Source organism: Nerophis ophidion, linkage group LG16 (assembly GCF_033978795.1).
Source record: "Nerophis ophidion isolate RoL-2023_Sa linkage group LG16, RoL_Noph_v1.0, whole genome shotgun sequence".
Lineage (NCBI taxonomy): Eukaryota > Metazoa > Chordata > Actinopteri > Syngnathiformes > Syngnathidae > Nerophis > Nerophis ophidion.
In genome coordinates, this window is record NC_084626.1 from 21,114,365 (window position 1) to 21,136,533 (window position 22,169).

The following is a 22,169-nucleotide window of genomic DNA, read 5'->3' on the forward strand; positions in this document are numbered from 1 at the left end:
CAAAATGTTTAATTGATTAAAAAGGGGCTGAAATCCATGAGGTCAGAATTCACTAGTGAGAAAATTCTAATCTACAGTACATGAATTATCCTGAAGATGAGGAGAAAAGCAGTTGCCAATCATCCTTAACAGCCACCGGAAAGCAGAAAGAAGATAGATCCAAAGAGTCCTAACAGGAACAAAAAAAATGTCTTGCACACACATTAATTGACTGAAAAGAGGGTGAAACCCATGCAGTCAGAATTCTCTGGTGAGAAATTTCAATCTACAGTACATGAATTATACACAAGAGAATAAGACTGAAGACGAGGACAGACGCAGCTGCCAATCATCCTTCTTAACGCCCACCGGAAAGCAGAAAGAAGATAGGGCCAAAGAGTACCAACTGAAACTACCAAATTTCTTACACATAAACCTGAGCAATCCAGTCTACGTAAACCATCAATGTCTGCAATTAATAGCATGGTAATCCACTCGAGATGCCAGAGAAACCGCACTTTGAACCAAAGATGTGTTGTACTTCAAACTTCACACTGTGAGAACCATGAATTCCACAAAGCACTCATGGAGTATTTCAAGAATGGTTACAAAAGCTGACAAGTTGGGGTATCAACTATTTAGGCCTAAAGAGCCATAGTGAGAGCCAGGGTGGAAGAACTTCTGACCCAGAGTGGCAAACCAGTAACTATGTAATCCATACACCCCAATCAATCCCAAAAAAATCGTAGTTTCCGATTACTGAAATATCCTACTATTCCAAATAAAAGTTGTCGTAGACCAATTGCCACAATACGGATATGTGGCCAAGGAAAAACCATAAAAACAAAATGTGGTCTTCTGAGAAGACAGGGTTATTGGATGAAAACTTCAGATTTGTAATCAACTTAATGGCAACAGGTCACTTACAGCTCAGCGATTGTAATTACTCAGCTTGCCACAAACCACAAAGGGATCATTTGCCTCTTTCAGAGATCTTGCGAAATTGGTGCATCAGTCGTAACAATAGAACCCGGATTTTCTAGACGAGATACTACTAGTTCAAAAAACTGCTCTCAGATGATTGGATGGGCCAAAACATCCAAAGCTAGCACATTGGGATTTTATTTTATTTATTGTACTATAGCACATTATCACAAAATATTTATTGGTTAAATAGGAGATATGTTTTACTGTCCCATAGTGTGATCATTATTTGTGTTTTCTGATGTCTTTATGTATTTGTGTCCCGTTATGTTGTCTCATTCTGCCGTGATGCTGAATAACCATTTGCACAACCATTTTACCTCCAGGTATCAAAGAAACCTGGACATCCATTTAAGTATCTGGTGTGATATGAAATAGTTGAAACAGCTCCAATTATTTTCAACACAACAGGACAGGATACAGTTTAACTCCACACTAGTTCCGGCATGTGCTTTCACACAGGCATCGTTCTGACACCGTTACAGGGCTGATATAAGCTCCGATATTGGAAAAATAGAGGTTGACCTGCTCTCATTTTATGTCGGTACTGTTCACAAAAAAAAAAACGAGAAAGCCTTTAAAGAGTGTAAAAGTGGATAATACTTCATCTTTGAAATCATAGGTTTAACACAATCCCATTTGAGCTTTAGTTTTACCACACGTAACTTGTGTAAACAGTTATTTTAGATCAGTGTCACCAAACCTTTATTCAGCCTCGGAAGAGATTTACATACGAAAAATCTCACAGCACACCAACCAAGTGAGCCAAGACTAATTCTAATTGCAACAGGTGGATAGACCGATTATATGCGTACTTTCTGCCATCGGTTCAGTTTCAATTGTTCTGCCTATCTATATGCATCTCTGGCATAGACAGATAAACAAACATTCGTAGTGAAATCATTTTTGAACCTATAAGTAGAAAATTTTTCCGCCACACATTTGATCTCCCACAACACCACTAACCTACTGCAGCACAGTGGTTGGAAAACAGTGTTTTAGAACAAATTTACCAAACACAGGTCAACAAATCAATTCTACCAAGGTTTTGTGTAATCAAAATTTAGTCTGGCATAAAATATAGCCAGGACTATTTGGGCCTAAAACAGCATAGACTGATTCTTTAATCTCTGTAGTCAGAGAAATTAAATTGGGAAAGCGAAACATTTCTTCCCCTGTTCCATTACTCCTCATCTACTACATTGCCCTCTCGACCCCTCGTAATCCTGATGGGCGAGGCGGCCTTGGTAGTGTGACGAGGATAGGCCACCTTGTTGGACTCCATGAAGTGGACTGCATCCTCGAGGTTTAAAAACTCCACATAGGCCGTATCGTAGCTGTAACCTGGGGACAGCATTTGAAATACAAATGGGTTTTTGTTAGTCAATTCCAGTAACCACAGTCATCTGCTAAAACACAAATGACAGCAGTTCGTGAAGACATCGAAATTAACATTCTTCTTAAAATACATACCTTCTCAGTAGGGGTGTAACGGTACGTGTATTTGTATTGAACCGTTTCGCGGTTTCGGTCCGGAGGTGTATCGAACGAGTTTGTAAGCTAAAGTCTTAACAAGCTGCTCTGCTTTCTGCCTCTGTCTGAGCACCCAGCATTGTCCCGCCCACAAAACCATCTGATTGGTTACATACAAAGCCAATCAGCAGTGCATATTCAGAGCGATGTATCAGTCAATCAGCTGTGCGTATTCAGAACGCATGCTGTCAATGCTTCAGCGTCGAGCAGATATGTGTTTAGCAGCGGACATCGTATTCTCCCCAAATTGTAAAAAACACTTCCCAGTCACAACTACTACTAGCATCACTATGAGCCTGTTGACATTCTAGAAACTTAAACTGTAGCTCAGCTCACTCGCAGTTCTGGCTTGTGGTGAAGGCTAATTAGCTTTTAGCGTAACTTTAGCTCATTTTGCTGTGTGTGTGCGTGTGTGTGTGTGTTTGCGTGTGTGTGCACGTGTGTGTGTGTTAGGGGCAGCAAAGCCCTGTCTGTCTGTTATTTCACATTAACTAACATGAAGTCCATGGTGTTCAGGGGTGAATAGTCTCTCCTATTGCTATTGTACTATTTTTTCAGCTATAGTTATATTAATCATTAGTAATGCAGCAGCCTAGTTTTGAATGGCAGGGTCCCTGCTATCACATGTTGATAAAAATATAACATTTACATAATACAAATCAACTACAGGCTTCCTGAATGCTGTAATAAATTAGGCATGATGAGTTGACTTGAAACTGTTTAATTTTGCACTTTTTATATGTAGAAGAAATGTTTTGTCATTTTATTTAATCAAAGCAACAATGTGGATTAACTTGGGCAGAATTATTATAGTGTTCCCAATGTTAAAGGATAAAGCCATTGTTTACAAATTTGGTAAATAAATAACCCCAAAATTTATATTTTGTTGTTTTCTTACTGTACCGAAAATGAACCGCGCCATGACCTCTAAACCGAGGTACGTACCGAAATTTTTGTGTACCGTTACATACATTTTTTTGGTTAATGGTTATGCTAGTCCATCTTCTGATGACTGACATCTAATCAGTCTTTTGCAGGAAATGCTTTAAGGTCTCAAAAACCTATATTCCAATACAGTTGAGTGGTGTGTTCCACGGTTCGGTTTACAGTGCGATGTGAAATTCAGGCTTATAGCAATTGTAAAATAGTACCTCATAGTTCTTTGTACATATGGGAAAAACCAACAACCTTTGAAAGAATAAACAGGACTCATGCCCACAACAACTTTCAGTCTAATCAAAAGGTTAGACAAACAATCTCCTCTTCAATCTGTTGAAATTTGTATTCATTCAGAAGACCTACATAAACTGTCTCTGAATGATACACACAATGATCCGACTCTTTAAGTGCTGGCAATGGACCAACACCCCCAGACATGGCAAATGATGGCATTATAGCTTTACAAAAAGGCAACCCTCCTTTTCCTGCCCTTTGTAACTGAGTGAGACCACACAAGGCGAAGACAACAAATGCAACCACGAGTACAAAAAAAGAGAGAGTGCAAAGATTTGAAAATGCGTAATATCGAGGGACATTTAAGCGATCGAGTGCCCCAAAACAGTTCCTCAAACTAACACTCATTACCTGGGACAATGTTTCGTATCTTTATCCCCTGTTGAGGCACACCATCCGGGACTGTTAAAGCACCAAGAATCTGCAAAGAAAATTATATTGTATAATAGCACAGCTCTACAAAAAGAAAATTATACTGTATAATAGCATAGCACTACAAAAGGTGTTTTCAATCACACACACACACACACACACACACACACACACACACACACAGACACACACACACACACACACACACACACACACACACACACACACACACACACACACACACACACACACACACACACACACACACACACACACACACACAGTAAAGTAGGCTTTTTGGATTACCTGCTCCATCGTAGCAGTCTTTGGAATCCCAAAAATGGATATAGTTGTGGACTCTTTGTCTTCCACGGAGGCATTCCTATAGTCCTGATCCTTTCATGCAAATATTCATCAAAAAAAGTTGTAAAACACACCATTTTCAACACATTGTTGACACTAAAATTAAATCTTACCTTAGAACCAGATTCACTGAAATCTAGAGGCATAGCTGGTTTGGACTCCTCAATCGGTTGTGTTGTTTGGAGATCCTCCGGTTTGTACTCTAAGTTTCTTACAGAGCCTGTCCTGTAATCAATGTCTCTATAGTCTTGATCCCTGGCCTTTACGGTGCTACGGTTTTGGAAATCCTCTAGTTTTTCTATCTTGCCCCTTGTCTGTGACTCACTTTGTGGAATATCTTTGTTTGGTCGCTTAAAACTATCATTTGGTTTCACTGTCTCATGAGTGGGCAGGTTTTTGTCTCGATGGATCGCTTCACCCAGCGTTGATTTGAGTGGACTTTGTTGTGAGGCTCTTTCTGAAAGCCAGTGTTTATCCTCATTTTGTCTTACAGACGTGATAGGAAGGGGAGTTCTTGAAAGTAGTCTAGAGTCTTGTGGGGGGTTTCTACTCATTGGAGTAAAGTCGCCACCATGTGAGAAGGGGACATCTTTTCCTGGGAAGTCAAAAGGCGGTCTGTCCCTCTCTGCAAATGGGAGTGGACCTGTACTGTTCACGTCTTTCCTAAAACTGGAAATGTAAGCAGGCTCAGATGCACCTTCTTTACTTTTATTCACATCAGGGTAAGGGTTTTTATTCTTTTGTCGCTTCTTCCATTCCTCTGCAAGAGTCATCTCTTCCCCACTTCGATAGTCCATAAGGGGACTACCCCTTGAATCTGTACCTTCTCTAATTCTGGGCAGCTTTTCTGTACTCATTAAGACTGAGCCTTGTAACTCAGCTGCACCTACAGGCCTCTCAGATCGTGTCCTGTCCTTTGGAGGAACATCATTCCCAAATCTTAATGGAGAGCGCTCCCTGCCTCCAAATTCAGCCTGGGGTGGAGGGTGATTCCTAAAATCCCTATCAGAATCAAATCCACCTCTTTGATTAAATGGTGGCGGTGCTCTTCTCTCAAAGTCCATCATCCTTCTTTCACGGGGAGACATTTCCCTATGAAAACCATCGTTATCACCAGTCTCTACTGGAGGCCATGTGTCCCTAAATCCATCATTGTTGTCTATTCGATCCATGGGAAAGCCTCTTCTGTCATCCACGTTGGGATTATTTAACCATGAAATATCATCGGGAAATATGTCCCTGCCTCTCATGTCCATAAATCTGCTGTTTTTCACATCTCTGCCTCCAACATTAACAGAGTTCCTGTCAGGTCCCATGAATCCTGGTGAATTCATGATATTGTCTCTGACATTGCCATCATATTGCTCTCTGAAACTGTAATCTGGCCCTTGACCGGGTCTGCAATAATCCCTGTTTGGCTCTCTACCATACATATCCCACGGATCCATGTCGTGGCCCCTTATTGGTGGACCTTCCATCCTCCTCACGTCCATTGGTGGTAGATCTTGAGGGGGACCCATGTGGCCCATCATCTCATCTCGACCCCTAAAATCAGGCGTAGGGCGATTTCTTCCATACATGTCTTCATGATGATTACCCCTGTAATAAAGTTGATGACTATTAAACAACTGCAATAATCTAAGGGTGTACTCTTACTAGATTATCCAGACTGTGCTGGAATTGGGCACCATTTGCCACCCTCATACTGGCCTCACACAAACTACTCGTGCTTGGATCCATTTGCTTTGCTTCCACACTGTAGATTTACATTCCTTATGAATAATTTCCAGTTATGGATTGTTTTAAATCTTTATATTTAATTCCATTATAACATTTGAAGGTTATAATTAAGAACCAGCAAGGAACGATAACATGCAGTCATTTTATGACTGTATACATTATACTTGTGCATGCAATCATTGTACATCTTATGCTAATAAAAAATGAATGTTTTCACATCTTCCATCCATCCATCCATTTTCTACCGCTTATTCCCTTTTGGGGTCGCGGGGGGCGCTGGCGCCTATCTCAGCTACAATCGGGCGGAAGGCGGGGTACACCCTGGACAAGTCGCCACCTCATCGCAGGGCCAACACAGATAGACAGACAACATTCACACTCACATTCACACACTAGGGCCAATTTCGTATCTTTATTTACAATAATTAAATTAAGTGCTGAAAAGAGTATCAAGGAATACTGGTAAGGAATACAGATATTGCATCAGTATTGATAAAATCCTAACAGCCTACATCCCTACTCTGCGGTGGTTCGCATTAGTGAGCTGCAATTAGCAAAGCTATGTCCATGCATTTGGTGTGTGTAAGTTAGTGGTCCAGCCTCTGCCCACAGAGACAAAGATTGTGGATGACTGACAGGAAGCTTTATTCTGTTCAGTTGATTCTGCTCTGAGTAAACACGCTCAGGTGCCGAAAACGATTCACAGGTAGGGCTGCACAATTATGTCATATTGATTAGTGTTATTATCGACAGTTTATTTACAGTATTACCACATTACTTCAGTTCACTTCACACATTTACTTGCTCGGAGAGCCCTAACATGAGCTTTCCTTGCAAATTTCTGAGCAGACTGCATTTTCCTTTTGGTCTCTGCTTTTGTAGCTTATTTTTTAGATTTCACTGCCAACTTCTGCCTCTAGAACTATATGCAAATTTATTTCAAATAAATTAACTGGAATCAATAATGCGACTCTTTGAATTTCTGTAATTTCACAATATATGTTCACGTGGCTTTTTATTTTTAGAAAAACCCATTTATATTTCGCAAAGCAATAATTGGTTAATATTTAAAACAAACATGCGTATTTCGCAAGCAAATATTTTTTAGCTTACCTCATTATTAACTACCATGTCTGCAACTGAAGTGGGTTGTTTAGGTGGATCTTTCCTCTCGATGTCTACGGCAGTTGTCGATGTAAACAAAGGATGAAGTCCGTAAGGTTTGTTCACTTTCGGTTGACATCCAAGAGTACCAGCTAGTGAAAAGTTTGTTTTCTTTGCTTCAAGTTGTTTCATATGTTTTTGGCGTTTCGCTTGTACTTCCAAAGCCTTGAAACTTTGTGGTCCATAGTCAATATTATCATGACACCACGTGCACAAAACTTTTCCGGGACGATCGATTTTCCGAATAAAATCGCCAAACAGAGTCGTAACTTCCTTCTTCCCAACAGTATCGGTGATTTTCCTTTCCATCCAGTCCTATCGAAACTTATTTTTGACATGTTTATCAATTTCTTTTACTCGTGAAGCGTCCTTTCTCTCGAGAACCGATATCGTTTACATTTGGAAAATGACAGTTGTAACGTCATCATTCATAACAGATGTCCTGATTGGTCACAAGGAACATATCGACCAATCAACTACGGCGTACTATTATATTACGCCGTAGTTAATTGGTCGACCCCCCCACGAGATTAAAAAGGACGGAATTCCGATTTTAGACGGAAAAATCACATGCCTGCAAAAGGGACAAGCGGTAGAAAATAGATGGATCGAAATACAGTTTTGGTAAATTGACTTAGTTGTGATTTCCCTCTCTGCATGAAAGTTTAAAATGAGCATATAGTATTGCAGTATGAACAAGAATGTTTTAATGTAGACACAGAATCATCACACTGGTGTGATTATATACATCAAGTGTTAATTCAAGGCTAAGGCAAAATATCAAGATATATATTGTGTATCGTGACATGGCCTAAAAATATTGAGACATTAATAAAAGGCCATATCGCCCAGCTCTGCATTAAACACATATGGGGTGGTATTTGCTTGGCACAATATAATGCATTACATGTAATGATTTTCTGCTTTTTGTATTGACCCGGTAGTACGTTATATGATTTATGCGTAACGTGCTTTATACATAACGTGGTTTGGCTCATAGAATTGCACTCTGCACTGAAAGATGATGATGTTTGTACATGGAAGAGAATGCAGTGTAAAAGGTAGGATGCAACATGGAGTTATGTTGAACGAAATGTGCCGGTTATTTTAGTGTTGGCCTTGGCTGGCCATCAAAGTAGACCTATGCAATATGTAAATAAATAAATAAGATAAATGGGTTGTACTTGTGTAGTGCTTTTCTACCTTCAAGGTACTCAAAGCGCTTTGACACTACTTCCACATTTACCCATTCACACACACATTCACACACTGATGGAGGGAGCTGCCGTGCAAGGCGCTAACTATATTACTATATACAATTATTTCAATTGTGGTCCGTGTGGTCAAACTAGACATTTTAGCAGGGTAATGCCAACAATCTGTCCCGACTACCGACGAAAACATTGCTGAATAACTTCACAAATACATTTAGCTAATGGGCATCAGTAAATTGTGGCATGATTACTTAGAAAACCATCTTGCAAGAAGCATAAACAAGAGGCCCCTACAGTGTAGGACTTGTCGATTGCAGTTTGAAGCTACTTGGAGTAGGATTCGGCAGTGTATCTGGCAACCTCAGTTATAACGAGTGGGAGGGGACTACAGCATTTGACAGTCATTGCAGTACCATTTCTGGCCACATTATTACATATGGCACCTTTAAATGCTCAACAATATAATTACATTCCTTCATTAAACTACTGTAGTTGTTTGTAGTACATGCTATTGTAATGTTTTACAAACAATATTTCTTGATTAAAAGTTTGTATTTCTTTTTAAACGTGTGTTGTTTTCGAAAGGCCACGCAAGGGATTACATTGATTTTAAATCATTTCAATGGGCGTGGCTGCTTTGAGATGCGACTGTTTTCAAATACGAGCTCTGCCTTCTCTTCGGTGCAATAACCCATTCCACCAACTACCCTGTTTTTTTTGTTTTTTTTCATGTATATATTCATTCCACCCACTGTATAGAGTCACATTTGCACAGAGTGCATAGAGTGTACATTTGTACAGAGTGTATAGGGTGTACATTTGCACAGAGTGTACATTATACAGAGAGTATAGAGTGTACACTGTTCTCTTCCACACCTTTCTTTGCACTTCTATATTTTTATATTTTTAAATATTTACACATTGTTTTCTTGCATGCACACATCACACTGTATGGAATGGCCTCAATCTCTTTACCCTGCATAATGACAATAAAACTGATTCTGCATTGTGCTTTTGAGATACTACTGTATTTCGTAACATGACGGTGAACTACATGTTAGAGATGATTCAATGTTTTACCTATGGAACAACATATCGTTCAGCAAAATGTGTTATCAGCCCAGGCCTAGCTTAAACATAATAATCCAATGGGAGTATTTGCTTAGTTAAAGGGCTGTAAGGAAATATTAGCGCTGCACCACTCGCGGCTAAAAGTTGTCTCTGTTCATGGACTAATTACACAGTATTTTGGACATCTGTGTTGCTGAATCTTTTGCAATTTGTTCGTTTAATAATGGAGACAATAAAGAACAATGCTGTTGGAGGAAAACGGTGGATTGCAGCTGTCTTTAGCACCGAGACACAGCCGGTGTTTCTTTATATGTTGTGAAGCGGAGTGGTCAAGCGAACATGTTTTCTCTACGTCAACCAGCAGGTTTTTGGATGGGGAAATTGTGATGTATATTTTACCAGAGACATCAATGGATTATTTGTCGTCTTGCAGCAGCTGTCATGTCAAAAAAGGCTGCTGTGAGCTTGGTTCCTTGGCTTCTCTCTGAGACACTGCGTGTTCACCCCAGCCATCCGACCTCAAGGTATGGCTTTACAATATTTAGAATCTCACTAAAACATTATTAAAACAATAAGCAGATAAGGGATCTTCCAGAATTATCCTAGTAAATGTGTCTAAAAACATCTGAATCGCTCACAATGCAATCGCCTTTTTTTTTTATTTTTACTTTATGAATTTTTTCTAGTCCTTAATTCTAGGAAATCCCTTATCTTTCTATTGTGTTGCTAGTGTTTTAGTGAGTTTAATATTACCTGATAGTCGGAAGGGTGTCTCCAGGGGTGTCTTGACGCGCAGTGTCTCAGGGGAGTCGACGGCAGCTATGGACGGCACAGGCTCAGCTTTTCTCCGGTAAGAACAGACTTTTTAACCACAATTTTCTCACCGAAATCTGCTGGTTGACATGTGGTCAGGATCCATGTTCTCTTGACCGCACTCTGATCCATAGGAAAGTTTCACCTCCAGTAATTTTAAACAAAGAATCACTGTGTGTTTGTGTGGCTTAAGGCTGAAGCTTCCCAACTCCATCTTTCTACTGTGACTTCTCCAATATTAATTGAAAAAATTGCAAAAGATTCAGCAACACAGATGTCCAAAAAAACTGTATAATTATGCCGTTAAAGCAGAGGACATTTAGCTGTGTGTGTGCGCAGCACTCATACTTCCTTAAAACCTGTGACGTCTTGCGTTCACGTCATCATTACACGACATTTCGAAGACAAAACTCCCGGGAAGTTTAAAATTGTAATTTAGTAAAGTAAAAAGGCCGTATTGGCATGTGTTGCAATGGTAATATTTCTTCATTGATATATAAACTATCAGACTGCGTGGTGGGTAGTAGTGGCCGAGTTTCAGTAGGCCTTTAAATAAGAAAATCTCATTTCAGTAGGCCTTTAAATTTAGGTGCTGACTTTTCCTTTGGTGTTGTGAAAAATATTTTTATTTAACAATCAAAACCATTGGTTGATTAGCTGAAGGTAAGAAGTCGTTACGAAAGACCAAAAATTGGGTATTAGTTATTACCAAAATGGAGGTCTTCCTCTGGGTCCTTGTCCTGGTCCTTCCCACATTTTCTGTAGACAGTGTCGTAACAAGAAGAAAACAATTAAAATGAAACGCTTACATCATATCTGGACATTTGTTTTGACCTGGTGAGTGTGTAAATAGGCTTGATCAGTCCTTCAGGTTTACAGCGTCGCTTTCTAGCGAGGATGACGTTATTGTATTTTTTAAGATGGCTGCAGACGTCAACCAACACTAGCTAAGGTAAGGCCCTCTAGCTGTAGCGAAAGGTTATAGGTACCGTAATTCAGCAGAAAGCACACATAAAGTGTTTAAAAAAAACATATCAAAACGGGGTGCAGCAAAATATTATGTCAACAATAATAGGTTGTGAGGAACATTTGAGAGATGAATGTGTCCTTAGCGTGGCTGTTAGCTTTAGCAGCTATTACGATTAAACCGCTCGCTCCTTAGAGCGGCGTTGCTAGCGTTCAGACATTGAATCAGAGCTTAACTTTGGTGCGGACAGACTTATTATGTACCCACCTTGAATACTGAAAATGCCGTCAATTTAGTCCACTGGCTAATATTAATATAGACAGATGCGTCTCTCCGAGGACTGCTACATGCAGCGAGTCACGTGACTGACAGGCGCAGTTAAAAACTTCCGGTTTACTTCTCTGCGCTAATACGTTAAACATCGTATTTTGACCTAAGATACAATTGTTTAAAAGGAAGTTGTATATTCATAAATGTAAGTTTCTCAATACCCGACCTGTCTTTTGTGCCTTTAATTTAGAACTTTACATTAAAACACTCTCTACCTCTACAAAAAAAAAGCTGTGAAAACGATGATGCTGTGTTCCAAATTTAAGTTATTTACTGAAATTGAGGGAGCCTATGGCTTTGCACTTTGTTTATTACTATATATATATATATATATATATATATATATATATATATATATATATGTATATATATTAGGGCTGTGAATCTTTGGGTGTCCCACGATTCAATTCAATATCGATTCTCGGGGTCACGATTCGATAATATATCGATTTTTTTCGATTCGATTCGATTCTCGATTCAAAAACGATTTTTTTTCCCGATTTAAAAGGATTCTGTATTCATTCAATACATAGGATTTCAGCAGGATCTACCCCAGTCTGCTGACATGCAAGCAGAGTAGTAGATTTTTGAAAAAAGCTTTTATAATTGTAAAGGACAATGTTTTATCAACTGATTGCAATAATTTAAATTTGTTTTAACTATTAAACAAACCAAAAATATGACTTATTTTATCTTTGTGAAAATATTGGACACAGTGTGTTGTCAAGCTTATGAGATGCGATGCAAGTGTAAACCACTGTGACACTTTTTTTAAATGTTTATAAATGTCTAATGATAATGTCAATGATGGATTTTTAATCACTGCTATGCTGAAATTATAACTAATGTTGATGCTGTTGTTGATAATATTAATTTTTGTTTCACTACTTTTGGTTTGTTCTGTGTCGTGTTCGTGTCTCCTCTTAATTGCTCTGTTTATTGCAGTTCTAAATGTTGCTGGTTCAGGTTTGGTTTTGGAATTGGATTGCATTGTTATGGTATTGCTGTGTATTGGTTTGTTGGATGGATATTAAAAAAATCAATAAAATAAAATAAATCAATAAAAAAAAAAAAAAAGAGAGAATCGATCCTGAATCGCACAACATAAGAATCGCGATTCGTATTCCAATCAATTTTTTCCCACACCCCTGTATATATACATTTCTATATTTTATTTGTTTGTATTCTATTTTAGTTACTTCGAATTTACAACCCCCTGGCGCTGTTTTGTTTTGTACTGTTTTTGTACTTATTTTGATTGTTGTTTCTCGTCTGTTTGTAAATGTTGAAATTTATAAATAAAAGTAAAAAAACAACAACAATTGTTTGAAAAGTGAGTGAACAAACTTAACACGACAACTCGGGATAACTATTGTTTTTTTTATTATTATTTCTTAAGCGTAGCAACTTGTTAGCTCAGCTAATTGTTGCACTACACATAGAATCATAAACAAACCACATCTATACAATGCAGATCTACAGTACATTGTGATACAGAATAAGGAATGATTAATAACAACATTTGATAGCACAACAGAAGAAAAACGTCTAAAACAATACTCCACATTGGGTGTATTAAATCCTAATTTCATCTAAAATTAAGCATCATGGGGAAAATGCAATAATAAAGACTCTAAAAACAAGAGCAAAGTGAAGAGGCTATAACATTTCAAAGAAATAAATAAGTCATTTTCATAATGGTGCTGTTTCTTCTGAAACATTTAGTACTGCAAAAAATATTAAGGCACTTTAACTAAAAATAAAAAAAAGCTTTCTTGCTGCCAATCAACTTGAATGTGATTTATGTGATCGCTGTGAAATATGTTAATAATTTACAAACATTTGTGATACAGCCAGACACACGTGTAAATGGTTGATACCAGTTATTTTAAACATATGATTTAATCTATTTAATTAGGAGGTGACTTGTCCAGGGTGTAAACCGCCTCCACCCAAATGCAGCAGGGATAGGCTTCAGCATCCCCCGCGACCCCAAAAGGGACAAGCGGTAGAAAATGAATGGATGGATATCTTTACATTGGTGGGGCCTCGCCTCTTCGAAAAAAGGATTTTCTGGATATTTTGTGGCGGTTTCTGCTCACCAAAGACTTGGTTTACTTATACTGAGCGTGTAATTCAAATATTCACTTTGGAAAGTAGTCTGTGTGCAAGTAAATACACATTTAAGTCATCAACTCAAGAATGGAAGCGCTGAAGCTTACTACTAGTCATTGGTTGAAACAAATGAATATTATCCACACTACATATACAGTACATACAGTCAGTCGATGATGAAAGAGGAATGGACGTCAATTAATTACACTATGCCTTTTGTACAGCTTTTCATGGAAAAAATAGAGCAAAATTGGAGCGCCTTATGACTAGTGTTAAAGGGACTTGCACACAAAATAACAAGAGGGTAGAGAACATTAACAACTAGTCAGTACAGAAGGTAGAAATCATGAAATGCATGACATATTTAGAGAACATAAACACCACATGATTATGCAAACCATATTAGCTGTGCTGCTCATGTGCTTGTTAGTTGAATCTTGTGTTTAATTCTTTCCTTTCCTAAAGAGCATCGCCATTGCACCGTTTGTCCGCCTTCTCTTCCTGTCCGTCTGCACTTGGCTGAGTGGGCAAAGGTGTGGCATCATTCTGTGTGTCAGGAGCATTAGCACTAAGAGCGGGCTTTAAGCTGGCAGCAAGGCCACCGCTACTGCCTGTTGGACCTGTAGCGGCACCGGCAGGGGCACCACCGGCAGCACTGGCAGCGGGATCGAAAGCTCCAGAATCCCCAGGCTCGGATGCACGAAGCCTCTTCATGAGTGTAGTCACTCTGACAGCTTTCTGTGAGGACACACATGGACACGCTGAACACATTGGCAGGTAACATTAATATAATCAGCACCTTAAATGTTTTAATTATAGCTGGTACGTTTATTTATCTCAACTGACGAAGTTCGATTTTTTTGGAAGTGCATGTTATGCTATGTGGGTCAAAGATGAATTTTATTACAATGTAGTTGCTACTTCTTTGTTCTGTTATAGGCTTGCAATTATCTGCCAATTATTCTGTGTGTTTACGACTTGTTCAGAGGGCATACAGTAATGAAGGGCATAGTAATAATACTGTAAGTACTATAATTTAGTGAAGTATTACCTGTGATGTATCATAATTACAAAGAAACACCACAAAAGGCTTACATATTGTCCAGAAGTTGCAGACATTCTTCATGTATGTTTTACACTTGAAAAGTGTTTGTCCATCTTAAACAATCATTTATCCATTTATCATTTATCTACCGCTTATTCCCTTTTGGGGTCGCGGGGGGCTCTGGTGCCTATCTCAGCTACAATTGGGCGGAAGGCGGGGTACACCCTGGACAAGTCGCCAACACATCGCAGGGCCAACACAGATAGACAGACAACATTCACACTCACATTCACTTATGTTCCAACAAATTTACTCCTGCACGTTAAGACGATTTGTGAACTCTTGAGAGTCATCTACTGTATAGCGCAGTCAATTCAAATACCAAACACTAAACAGCGTGTGCAAACAATACAATTGTGTGTACTATTAGTGGGCGTGTAGGATGTGATCTACTAAGACTGCTTGTACAATTAAAAAGTGGTGCAAACCACCTTACAGTATGTAAAAAAACTAAAAAACATTTTGACATATACAGTCCAGAAATACAATTTAACACGTTTAAAATGTTCTATCTTTCTCTGCCAAATGGGTACGGACCGCCTTATTTAAATGAGATGTTTGCGTGTACTACACAATTTTTACAACAAAGACAGTCATTTAATGGACATTCTTGATATCATGCTCCTCCTACCTGTGGTGTTTTGCTATGTTTTCAAACAAACAGCAGACATCCATTCATACATCCATTTTTACCGCTTGTCCCTTTTGGAGTTGCAGGGGGTGCTGGAGCCTATCCCAGCTGCATTCAGGCGGAAGGCGGGGTACACCCTGAAAAAGTCGGCACCTAATCGCAGTGCCACACAGATTGAGAGACAACATTCACGCTCAGCATGTACGTGACTACATACATGCTGTGTGTTGTTTGCTGTGTGATGTTCCCTCTTCCTATTGGATATCAAGTTCATTTTAGTGTGGTGCTGGTTGTTGCTTTCATTAGTAAAAGGTTACTTCATGCATTGAACTTGCTGTGCTTCTGATGCTGTTTTGTTGACATACTACCTCATCAAAAGTAGTGTGCTGCATTACATCAAAAACATCGGTAACAGCAGAGTAACATATGTAAAAGTAATTGATTAGATTTATTGTTGCTAGTAAAAGTAACAGCGTTTTTCCTAAAACTAGCGGTAAATAAGGGACAGTTGTATAAAGTACATTAACTTAAAGGCCTACTGAAACCCATTACTACCGACCAAGCAGTCTGATAGTTTATATATCAATAATGAAATCTTAACATTGCAACACATGCCAATACGGCCAGTTCAGTTTACTAAATTGCAATTTTAAATTTTGCGCGGAAGTATCATGCTAAAATGTCGCGGTATGATGACGCGTGCGTGTAACGTCACGCATTGTAGAGAACATTTTTTTCCAGCACGGTTCACAGCTATAAGTCGTCTCTTTTCATCGCATAATTCCCCAGTATTATGGACATCTGTGTTTCTGAATCTTTTGCAATTTGTTCAATTAATAATGGAGACGTCAAAGAAGAAAGCTGTAGGTGGGAAGCGGTGTATTGCGGCCACCTTTAGCAACACAAACACAGCCGGTGATTCATTGTTTACATTCCCGAAAGATGACGGTGAAGCTTTACTATTAAACAGAACGGTCAAGCCAACACGGTTGGATTGGACCACACGCACAAAGTACAGTGTATTATGCAGCGATCATTTCGAAAGATCACGTTTTGAAGAGGGTCCCTTGCGAAGGGCAGAGATGGGCATCGCCACCACCTGTCGACTGGTGCTGAAGAAAGGTGCGGGGCCGACCTTCAGGTTGTACAGGTAAGACCATATAATCTCACTAAAACACTAGTAACACAATAAGCAGATGAGGGATTTTCCAGAATTATCCTCGTAAATTTGTCTAATAACATCTGAATCGCTCCCACTGTATAGCCTTTTTTTTTTCTCTAGTCCTTCACTCTCACTTTCCTCATCCACGAATCTTTCATCCTTGCTCAAATTAATGGGGAAATCGTCGCTTTCTCGGTCTGAATCGCTCTCGCTGCTGGTGGCCATAATTGTAAACAATGTTCAGATGTGAGGAGCTCCACAACCCGTGACGTCACGCGCATATCGTCTGCTCCTTTGGTACAGGCAAGCCTTTTTTATCAGCACCAAAAGTTGCAAACTCTATCGTCGATGTTCTCTACTAAATCCTTTCAGCAAAAATATGGCATTATCGCGAAATGATCAAGTATGACACATAGAATGGACCTGCTATCCCCGTTTAAATAAGAAAATCTAATTTCATTAGGCCTTTAATAGCGATCATTCAAAATATGAGAGGTTTGAGAGGAAATGGGTAATGTAGAATAATTATTTATTGTACATCATGCATGCAAGAAATATGAATACCTTCCACTTGGCTTTAGCAAAGTTCTTTTCTATTTGTGCACAAACTCCATCTTTGATGTTCTTATTCGAGGCAGCATTCCCTGAAATCCTGCGAAAGGACAGCACAGTTTGTTTCTTTGAGAAATAATCACATTGTGTTGTGTAGCAGTCTGAGCTGGCTTTGGTCCAATGTTGCTCACAGCCACTAGGGGGCATATTTGCATGGCATTCTGGGATTGTCACGATATGCTGAGGAGACTTGGCCAGCTCAGTTCATTTTTCCTTCTGAATAGCTTGCATGGTGACCACCTTATTTACCACTTGTTTTATTTTTAAACATTATTGTGTACCATTCATGAGCAATCGCCTCCTGTGCAGTCAATCGCTGGTCTTGGTCTACCTCCATCAAAGATGCCACCAGGGTCTTGGCTGAAAGAAGATAAGCAAAAAAATACATACTTTACTAATATCACAATCAGCATCAATTGATTTGAATTGATTGTTCTTTTACCAGAATCTGAAATGTCATCCCAATATGGTGAGTCAAATTCATAGTCCCCCGACAAGATCTTTAGGAAAAGGTTCTTGTCGCGACTATCAGGGTCATCCTCGTCGGTATCATCGTAGAAAGGAGGGTTCCCGGACAAACTATTGAGTTGACAAAAATTACATCAAAAGAGTAGTTGTCATGTTGGTAAATCTCAATATTTGTCCTTAATTTCATGCACTTAATAGAGAAAATAGATGTCTCTCCTCATAAGCAAAATAAACTACTGGTATTCTTCATAGGTTGGGACAATTGCACTCTACGGGCCTAATCTACTAAAGGTTTGCTTATATTAAAACATGTGAAAACATAATAGCACGCAAATATGATCTACTTAGCTCTTGTGCAGGATTGTGTCTTAAATGAGCAAAACAGTGAGGATTATCGATCAAACGTGTTTAGACAGGATTTCCTAAAATCCAGTTTCCATGCGCTATACTGCATGTGCAACATATACAGTTGCGAGTACTATCAGTGAGCGTGTTGGGTGTGATCTACTAATATGTATACAACTAAGAGGTTGTGCAGACCAGCCATTTTAAATGAAAATTATGCATATGCTATACGGCAGTGGTCCCCAACCACCGATTGGTACCGGGCCGCAGAATAATTTTTTATTCATTTTTATAAAAAAAAAAAATATACAGTATATTATTTTTTTTGTTTTAATTAAATCAACATAAAAAACAATATACACTTACAATTAGTGCACCAACCACAAAAACCTCCCTTTTAATGACAAAAACGTTCCTTTTTCATGACAAAGAAAAAAAAAACAAAAAAAGGATTCCCCCCCGCAACAAATTGTTAAGCATTGACCGGTCCGCGGATACAAAAAGATTGGGGACCACTGCTATACGGGTCTCCCACCACAGAGCTACACAATTATTTACTGCACATTCACAGTGATGGGCAGTAACAAGCTACATGTAGCTAAGCTACGTAGCTTAACTACATGTTCCAGTCGCTTGGCGGTAGCTTAGCTACTTTTTTAACAAATAGTTTTTTCAGTAGCTTAGTTACTTTTAGACCCCTTGTAGCTAGGTAGCTCACATCAAAGCTACAAGTTACGAAGAAAGAAAAAGGACTGTGAATCAAGGCCAAAAAAAATATGGAGAAAAAACAATCACCTGGATAAATGAGGATCATACAGACAAAATCCATGATGATTGGTTGGTGTTCGATTGGCTAAGGTTAAGACGATTGTAGCTGAGATAGGCGCCAGCGCCCCCCGCGACCCCAAAAGGGAATAAGCGGTAGAAAATGGATGGATGGATGGATTATGGACTGAACAATCAGAGGCAAGGTAAAGCGGGTCATCGAAACCAGGAAGCAAAATCACAAGACACACACATGTCACATGACGACGAGTGAATCGGAGACAGAGGAACGCTTCAAGCTGACGACTCAAAAAAAAAAGAAACATACTTGAAAATGTCAGAAGGATTCTCTCCTGAAGATTAGATTGTTCCTTTAGTAATGAAGCCTATCTTGCCGATTGTATTGTACCATATGTCCCGGCAAGAAATCTGCGTTCAAAGGACTCCGGCTTATTAGTGATTCCCAGAGCCCAAAAAAAGTCTGCGGGCTATAGAGCGTTTTCCATTCGGGTTCCAGTACTCTGGAATTCCCTCCCGGTAAGAGTTCGAGATGCTACCTCAGTAGAAGCATTTAAGTCTCATCTTAAAACTCATTTGTATACTCTAGCCTTTAAATAGACCCCCTTTTTAGACCAGTTAATCTGCAGTTTCTTTTCTTTTTGTCCTCTGTCCCCTTCTCCCTTGTAGAGGGGGTGGAGCACAGGTCCGGTGGCAATGGATGAAGTACTGGCTGTCCAGAGTCGGGACCCAGGATGGACCGCTCGCCTGTGTATCAGTTGGGGACATCTCTGCACTGCTGATCCGCCTCCGCTTGTGATAGTTTCCTGCTGGCTCCACTATGGACGGGATTCTCGCTACTATATTGGATCCACTTTGGACTGGATTCTCACCGTTATGTTAGATCCACTATGGATTGGACTTTCACAATATTGTGTTAGACCCGCTCGACATCCATTGCTTTCGGCCCCCTAAGGGGCGGGGATTGCCCACATATGCGGTCCTCTCCAAGGTTTCTCATACTCATCATTATTACTGTCACCGACGTCACATTGGGTGTGAGTTTTTCCTTGCCCTTATTGCCGATATTGCCATATTTTTGCTGAAAGGATTTAGTAGAGAACATCCACAATAAAGTTCGCAACTTTTGGTCGCTAAAAGAAAAGCCCTGCCTTTACCGTAAGTATGTGCACGTGACGTCACGAGTTGTAGGGCTCCACACATTTTTACATTATTTTTAATGGGAGCCATCAGCAGCAAGAGCAATTCGGACCGAGGAAGCGACAATTTCCCCATTAATTTCATTGAGGATGAAAGATTTGTGAATTAAGATGTTGATAATAAAGGACTAGAAAAAAAAAAAAAAAAGCGACGGCTCCGGGCTGCGGCAGTGTGAGCGTTTCAGATGGAATTAGACACATTTACTTGGATAATTCTCGAAGATCCTTTATCTGCTTATTGTTTTAATAGTGTTTTAGTGAGATTTTAAAGATTGTAAAGACATACCTCGAGGTCGGATGGCTGCGGTGAACACGAAGTGTCACGGAGAGAAGCCGAGGAGCCAAGCTCACAGCTGCCTTTTAAACAGCTACTGGAGGACGACGAATAATCCAATGATTTCTCCGGTAAGATATATATCACAATTTTCCCATCCAAAAACTTGCTGGTTGACGTAGAAACAACATGTTCGCTTGACCGCTCTGTGTTAAAGCTTCACAACAAACAAAGAAACACCGGCTGTGTCTCGGTGATAAAGACAGCTACAATCCACCGCTGTCCACCAACAGCATTGTTCTTCATAGTCTCAATTATTAAATGAAGAAGTTGCAAAAGATTCAGCAACACATATGTCCAAAATACTGTGTAATTACGCCATGAACAGAGACGACTTTTAGCCGTGTTTGGTGCAGCGCTAATATTTCCTGACAGTCCGTGACGTCACGCGTACGCATCATCATTCCGCGACGTTTTCCACAAGAAACTCGCGGGAAATTTAAAATTGCAATTTAGTAAACTAAAAGGCCGTATTTGCATGTGTTGCAATGTTAATATTTCATCATTGATATATAAACTATCAGACTGCGTGGTCGGTAGTAGTGGGTTTCAGTAGGCCTTTAACCGGAAAAGCAATACATGAATCACAGCTAAAAGGAAATAAGCGCCCTGACCCCCCCAACCCTCCCAGTGTATGGCAGGCACAGTGCGTATGACCCATAATCGCATTAGAGAGTGTGCATGGACACTGGGACTTCATATATTCAGTAGGTGTAAAAATACAGACAAAACATCTCTTATATGTAAATGCTGCCCCTTGCTAGGTCAGCATTGCAAATGAAAATATGCAATGCTACAATGGCGAAAGGGGTTGGGGGGGAGCAAAATATTTTCTTCTTCCCAGGTGGGGCCTAACAGAAAATATTTGAGAAGCACTGCGTTAGATCCGTAAAGAGTTGATATATTGTTACACGTTGTTGTTCGTCTACACAAGAAACAAACATACCTTTTGATTAGACAGGCGATGTGCGTGCTTGAGCGGCAATTTCCATTGCCCAAAATGACGGACAAAGTTGTAGGGTTGTGTATAATTTGCGTGAATTGCCGATATCATGAAATCTAGCAGGGGCTGACTTGTGTTATCAATTGTTTGTCTTAGTAGATCACCGGCAACACACTCACTAATAGTACACACCATTTTATAGATTGCCAATGATATTCAGCACTTATTTGGGATCATAGTAGATCAGGCCCTGAATGTTCTGAACTTCAGTTTCAATTCCAGTGTTTGTTCTATCCAAAAATATAGTAGTGAATAATGTTGTAACCAAGTAATGTGTCCCATTTTACATGAATTGCTTCACCAGCAGTGCTTACAGTATGTACATGATGACTCCTATTGCCCAGCAGTCTACAGGTCTTCCATATCGCTGCCGACCAACAACCTCTGGAGCTAAAAGTACAAATAAAGCTGTAATTTTTCCTTTCATTGTAATGGCCAGCATGTCAAACTTAACCTACCAAGGTACTCTGGAGTCCCACACGGATCCTTAATGTGTCTGTTTTCCAGTTTAGCCAGCTGGAAGTCACTGATAACAATTTTAGAGTGTTTCAAGCGATTAAAGTACACAAGGTTTTCCAGCTGTGTGAGAAAAAAATGGTTTATTGTTAGAATGCGAGTGTGATGACATGCTCATTTTTTATTACTGGAT

The 22,169-nt window shown here is 39.5% G+C and overlaps 2 protein-coding genes and 1 long non-coding RNA gene across 6 annotated transcripts in view; 1 reads left to right on the forward strand and 2 right to left on the reverse strand.

The window, feature by feature from the left end:
- Positions 1–11,831, reverse strand: part of rbm6 (RNA binding motif protein 6) — a 31,535-nt gene extending 19,704 nt beyond the window's left edge. Inside the window, exons 1-6 of one of the 2 annotated variants that reach the window (XM_061874637.1) lie at positions 11,701–11,831; positions 11,176–11,225; positions 4,578–6,063; positions 4,408–4,497; positions 4,081–4,150; positions 2,234–2,307 (exon numbers count right to left, since the gene is read on the reverse strand). In XM_061874637.1, the coding sequence (XP_061730621.1) occupies positions 2,234–2,307; positions 4,081–4,150; positions 4,408–4,497; positions 4,578–6,063; positions 11,176–11,222 (1,767 nt within the window). In that variant the 5' untranslated portion in view covers positions 11,223–11,225; positions 11,701–11,831. Of the gene's footprint in view, positions 1–2,233; positions 2,308–4,080; positions 4,151–4,407; positions 4,498–4,577; positions 6,064–10,406; positions 10,473–10,537; positions 10,608–11,175; positions 11,226–11,700 lie in introns of those variants that run through there. The other variant, XM_061874638.1, reaches the window with a different exon arrangement.
- LOC133535127 (uncharacterized) lies at positions 11,185–22,096 on the forward strand. 2 transcript variants are annotated; one of them, XR_009802152.1, is made up of 4 exons: positions 11,185–11,418; positions 14,344–14,655; positions 15,701–15,815; positions 19,654–22,096. It is a non-coding gene; the product is annotated as an uncharacterized LOC133535127 (long non-coding RNA). The 2 variants fall into 2 exon arrangements; XR_009802153.1 differs by lacking the exon at positions 15,701–15,815.
- The window catches only part of LOC133535125 (caM kinase-like vesicle-associated protein), a 34,539-nt gene continuing 25,534 nt past the window's right edge, over positions 13,165–22,169 (reverse strand). For both annotated transcript variants that reach the window (XM_061874639.1, XM_061874640.1), the window contains exons 6-11: positions 21,979–22,099; positions 21,835–21,910; positions 17,831–17,967; positions 17,670–17,748; positions 17,341–17,428; positions 13,165–14,616 (exon numbers count right to left, since the gene is read on the reverse strand). In XM_061874639.1, coding sequence (XP_061730623.1) covers positions 14,338–14,616; positions 17,341–17,428; positions 17,670–17,748; positions 17,831–17,967; positions 21,835–21,910; positions 21,979–22,099 — 780 coding nt within the window. In that variant the 3' untranslated portion in view covers positions 13,165–14,337. The remainder of the gene's footprint in view (positions 14,617–17,340; positions 17,429–17,669; positions 17,749–17,830; positions 17,968–21,834; positions 21,911–21,978; positions 22,100–22,169) is intronic.